The following is a 5,429-nucleotide window of genomic DNA, read 5'->3' on the forward strand; positions in this document are numbered from 1 at the left end:
TTTTTTAGGTTAAATTCAATAATAAAATAACATTTATTATTTTTAAACTAGAATTCAAAAATTTAATTTAATACTCAATTCATGTAGTACAATAATAAGAACAATTTAGCAGCCATAGAACATACATAAAAAGACATGGTTTTTGTGCAACATCGTATATTCTAAGTTTTAATTAAATATTTTCTTTTAAAATAAAAAAAAAAAGTATGGGGGCCGTTCAAGTAAAGTTATCATCTCCCATGCGGCCAGGGGTCCACCAAGTGCTTGACCTCTATTTTATAATCACCTTCATCTGGATTAGATGTTCATTACAGGGTTAATTTTTAAAGATGGTCCTTACAATTATCAATTTCTGCAGATTTATTCTTCTTATTTCTATTTACCTCAAATTGGTCTATCTATTTTTTTTAATCTGTGGATAGTTTCTTTCCTTAACTCTCTTTGGAAATCAGACATAATCACAAATTTACCCATCATCTATGATTACTCCTCGACCTTTTATTTTGTGTTAAATTAGACGAATTTGGTTATAAATTTGACAAATTGTTAGATACACAACAACTTATGTAATGATCACGTGTATTTCATAATTGATTGTGATACTATTTATTTTATATATCATGTTAATAAATAATTTAAAGTTTTTAAAATAAAAATAATAGAGGATTATAAAAAATTATTAAAATTTATGAAAAAAAGTATTCAAATTTAAAAAATTAGAAAAATAAAAACTTAAAAATACTAAAAATTGATGACTCTACTAATCGAATTACTCCTTTTCAATCATTTGAAAAACGCTTTTATGTTAAATCCATTTTAAAATAATAATGCGACTTTCTTTTTTCTTTTGTAATTTATACATAATTAGTTGGTTGTTATGTGGCAATACACATTGGCACTTGCATTTGCCACATCATTTGATTATAAAAAGAGTAAATTTGCAACCGTAAAAGGATCAATTTTATGTACTTTTTAAGTTAAATATATTTTAATTTTGAAGAGTTTTTGTTGTTGATATTTTTGAATTTGTTAGAATTTTTAAATTATTTGTTGATATTAATATAACATAAAATAATGTCACATCAATTATAAAATGCACTTTGACTTTCATATGAGTTGCAATTAGGTGTGTAATCGAGCTCAAGATCAATTCAAGATATAATTGAGTTTGAGCTCGATTAAGCTTATTTATTAATTTTTGTGATCAAGCTCAACTCAATAATTAAGTTTAGTGTTAATAATATATATCAAGGGCAATAACATAATTTAATAATATAAAAATATAAAAAAGCTCGATAAAACTTGCAAGCTGTTTGAGTCAAGTATTACTAAACTTGAACTTGGCTCAATCGATAGCTTGAGCTTGGTTTGATAATTGTCGAATCGAGTTTAAATTTTTCGAGTTGAACTCAAATAGCTTGTGAGCATTAGTATTTCATTTACACCCCTAGTGATATTATTTTTGGCCCAACTGTTAAATTGCAACAAAATTTGTCTAATTTGACAAAAAAAAAGAAAAAAGATTGAAGGCTAATTAAAGTAAAGAGTCGGTAAAAGCTTTTAAAGGTAAAAGGTTAAAGGTTAAGGGTTAAATTTATGCTATTGTTATTTTTAAACGAAGTTGACAGAAGAAATGTAAAGACTGACAATGAGCAAATCGAAAAACAGGATAATTTTGAGCAGAAGGACTAGATTCATATAAATCAATAAGTACGGGGACTATACATAGAATCAACCTTATTAAAGTCATTATTAGTATTAACCCGACGTTTAAATAAGATAAGATATGATATGTTTCATTGTTTGTATGTATATTAACAGGGGACCCGTATCCACCACCTTTTTCCCTTCGGCATTCATTTGATTCGATTTATAATTTGTGTAGAATTAACAACCGAAAAAGAGGAAAAGATGACGAGCAGTGATGAACCCGGGGAGGACATCATTGTGAATGGGGATACACCCGGGACGGGGAAACCGCGATTCAGAGTTCGATTCCTTCATGCATCCTTTTCCGTTTTTTCGGCCATTTTGAATCAATATTTGTGTTTTATCATTTTTTGTTGTTTTTCTAATGATTTGGTGTTATATTTGCTGTCACACAGAAAGTAGCAAAAACGAAGGAGATGTTGTCTAAACAAGCGGTTCAAACGAAGAAGATTTTGTCGAAACATGCTGTTAAGATTGCTAAACAAGCTGAAGAACACGAACGATTTATCAACAAGGTAATCGTTTGAATGTTCTTTCTTTGATTTACTTTTATGTTTGTCGTATGTATATAATTGCGGGTATTAATGTATGATAAATGGATTTGTCATTAGGAACATTGGAACTGAAGTTATAATTTTAGATTCCTTTTTCCTTCCCTTTTTTGGGACTTTTTTATGTTTAGGTGACTCATCTTTTGGGGGTTCTTGGATTTGGAGGGTTTTGCTTTCTCTTGGGAGCAAGTAAGTACACTCTCAGCCTTGAATTAATGGAAATGGTTGTAGAAATTGTTGGCTCTGGAATCAATTAAATATGTTCATTCATTTTCTTTAGGGCCACAAGATATTCCTTATGTGTACTGTTTGTTCTATGTCATCTTCGTTCCCCTTCGGTGGATATACTACCGCTTTAAGAAATGGCATTACTATCTTCTGGTAAGTTGTATCTCTATGAGATTTGGTCATGTTCTTGTGGAATTTATAAAAAAATTAGCAGAAACTGATGAAGATTTAGCATTTCTACGTGTCAGGATTTCTGCTATTATGCCAACACAATCTTCTTGTTTGATCTTCTTCTTTATCCAAATAATGAAAAGCTTTTCTTGGTTTGCTTCTCATTTGCCGAGGTACAGACTATGGTAGTTGGTCTCTTACATACATGATACATCACCATGGTGAACGGTTTGTTTTTAACTTCTTCAGTCTTCTGGATTCTACCTGTAGGGGCCACTAGCATGGGCACTCATTGTTTGGCGTTGTAGCTTGGTTTTTAGTTCTGTTGACAAAATTATTAGCGTCCTTATACATCTTTTACCTGGTATGTTTGCGATTCCTTATTTGCACTTGCTATACTTCTAATGCACTTTAGATACAGCAAGTTTGTTATTTTTGTTTTCATTTTAATTTCAAAATGGAAGGAAAGGCGGGACAGGAGGTGATTTGGGATTTCAAGGTTGTTAAACATTCAATTTTGAACTTATACTTGTCATATATGGAAGATAACAATAGCTAAGTTTATCGCAATATGAAGTTGTTGACAGGTAATATTAAAAACAGCTAAAAAATTCTACCTATAAGGTTCATTTACAATCTCAATGGAATGTTCATATTTTTTATGTACTATCTGGATTATCTGCTGTAGTACATATAGGCAGACAGAAAAAAATTTCCTACTACCAAGATTCTAAATTTCTGTTGTATATATCCTAATAAATAAATTGCTGATCATCATTCAAATATCCCTTGACCGATTCTGCCCATTCAATGATTTGTACTTGCTCAAACTTGAATCACCAAAACTGGACGTGACTTGAATCAGAAAGCCATCTCTATGGAATCAATCGTCAGCCTTCAAGGAGGTTCAAGGAAGCTGAGATATCATGGAATTTCCCCATTTTTAGGACATGCCCTGCGGTAAAATTTTGATAGTATGTTGTTTAACTAGGAGTTCTAATTCATAGTTTGCTTATGCGGGGTTTGATAATTTGATTCATCTGTTTTTAGAGCTAAGAGACATTGTTTGTCCAAAAAGTGATCTAGCATATAGCCCTTCTAAGGGATAGTGCATACAAGTTGGAGCAACATTTTATTAGGTCATGTTTCTTCACATCTTTGATTAGGGATAACAGAAAATGAAAAATCTTTTATACTTGGTCATGTTTCTGCACATCCTGTAAGAAAAATAATTAGAGATAACATCAGCTTTCCAATAGAAGTTGAAAGACATTCCGTGACCTTAGTTTCAAGTATATTCTGAAACTACCAAACCCAGCAGCTAGATCATTTTTTTGTTATTGTGATACGAGAAATCCTACTCGACCTGTGAAAAGTGTCGATGGTTTCTACCTTTGATGGCATTGTCATTGTGAGTAGTAAAATCAGGGAATACGGCAGGAAAGTGTTGCACAAATTTTGGAGCAACCAAGCAGGTGTTTCTGGAAAAGGCAACCATCTGATGTTGGTAGTCAAGGCTTCTGTTGAAAGAGGGAGAAGCTAATGTTTCTTTTAGTTAGTCCAAATATTCTTGGTGCCAAATATGATAATTTTTGCTTTCAGGAATAGTTTTTTTCACAATCCGATGGTGGAATCCAGTGACCTTCGAAGACATGCAGCCTGAAGGAACATCTCATAGAATTTCGTGGCCTTACGTAGAAGACAAAGCTTACCTTTGGACTTGGCTGTTTGGGGTTCCATTAGCTGCTTATACCCTCTGGCAAGTTCTTTACTTCCTCATTGTCAACGTGCTACGTCGGCAGAGGTTATTAAGAGATCCTGAAGTCATGACATCTTACAGGTATTTTTTCTATTATTTCATTACATCACATCAATAGTTTTATATATTTATGCTGCCTGGCTTCAGCTCCTCTTCGTTCTAGCTGATGATTTGTTTGTATAATAGGGAACTTTCGAAGAAGGCCAAGAAAGCAAATAACATATGGTGGCGTTTAGGTGGATTGCTTGGGGATCAAAACCGATTCCTGATGTACATTCTATGTCAAGCCATTTTTACAGTGGCAACCATGGCACTCACTGTCTCCATCTTCCTATCATACAAATTCCACGTGATTTTCCAAATACTGAAGGTTTCTGCGTCAGTCTGGAATGGAGGAAGCTTCCTGTTAGAAGTGATGCCTAGACAGGTAATTGTGAAGGAGAAAAAGAAATCAGATATCCAGATGCAACCAGTACAAAGTCAACAAGATCAACCCTCAGATTTAGTGGGCAATTCGTCTGAGAAACACCAGCCCTAAAAGCTGTAAAAGCCTTTACGAATTAGGTCCTTAGCTGTTGATTGCAAGAGGAGAAAGAACAGGCGATTGGCTTTCTTTGACAATCCCTAAGTTTAATTTGAAAATCTGTAATTCTTTTTTTGGTTAATCTAACTTTTGGTTCCTCTAACTTGTCGGCTCCATCCATTTTAGTATCTAATTTATTTTTTTGGATCAAGTTGATGTATGCTACTTAACAACCCATAAATACATTGCCCAAAAAGTTCTCTATTAATAGTTTAGCCATTTTACATTTTCAGCTAATTATATTAAAAAAAACTAAATAAATGTGTCAGGTATATTTAGAAAAAATAAATAAATCTAACCATGAGATTCGATGCGATAATTGTTCACCACGTCCCTTAATCTTGAGGCTAGGGTTCGATTCCTACCCATAAAAATGAAGTATATTTCATGATCAATTTATTTTTTTTGAGAGAAATAGTTATTACTA

At 32.6% G+C, this 5,429-nt stretch overlaps 1 protein-coding gene across 2 annotated transcripts; it reads left to right on the forward strand.

Moving 5' to 3' along the window:
- Positions 1-1,596: 1,596 nt before the first annotated feature.
- Positions 1,597-5,210, forward strand: LOC108473989 (glycerophosphocholine acyltransferase 1-like). 2 transcript variants are annotated; one of them, XM_053030185.1, is made up of 9 exons: positions 1,597-1,710; positions 1,822-1,989; positions 2,106-2,225; positions 2,393-2,450; positions 2,542-2,642; positions 2,738-2,833; positions 2,931-3,024; positions 4,263-4,500; positions 4,606-5,210. In XM_053030185.1, the coding sequence occupies exons 2-9, from the start codon at positions 1,912-1,914 to the stop codon at positions 4,955-4,957; spliced, it is 1,137 nt and encodes a 378-aa protein (XP_052886145.1). In that variant the 5' UTR covers positions 1,597-1,710; positions 1,822-1,911; the 3' UTR covers positions 4,958-5,210. The 2 variants fall into 2 exon arrangements, with proteins under 2 accessions (XP_052886145.1, XP_017631322.1); XM_017775833.2 differs by lacking the exon at positions 1,597-1,710 and having other exon boundaries at positions 1,736-1,989.
- Positions 5,211-5,429: the final 219 nt, after the last annotated feature.

This window comes from Gossypium arboreum, chromosome 6, assembly GCF_025698485.1.
Source record: "Gossypium arboreum isolate Shixiya-1 chromosome 6, ASM2569848v2, whole genome shotgun sequence".
NCBI classification, from domain to species: Eukaryota; Viridiplantae; Streptophyta; class Magnoliopsida; order Malvales; family Malvaceae; genus Gossypium; species Gossypium arboreum.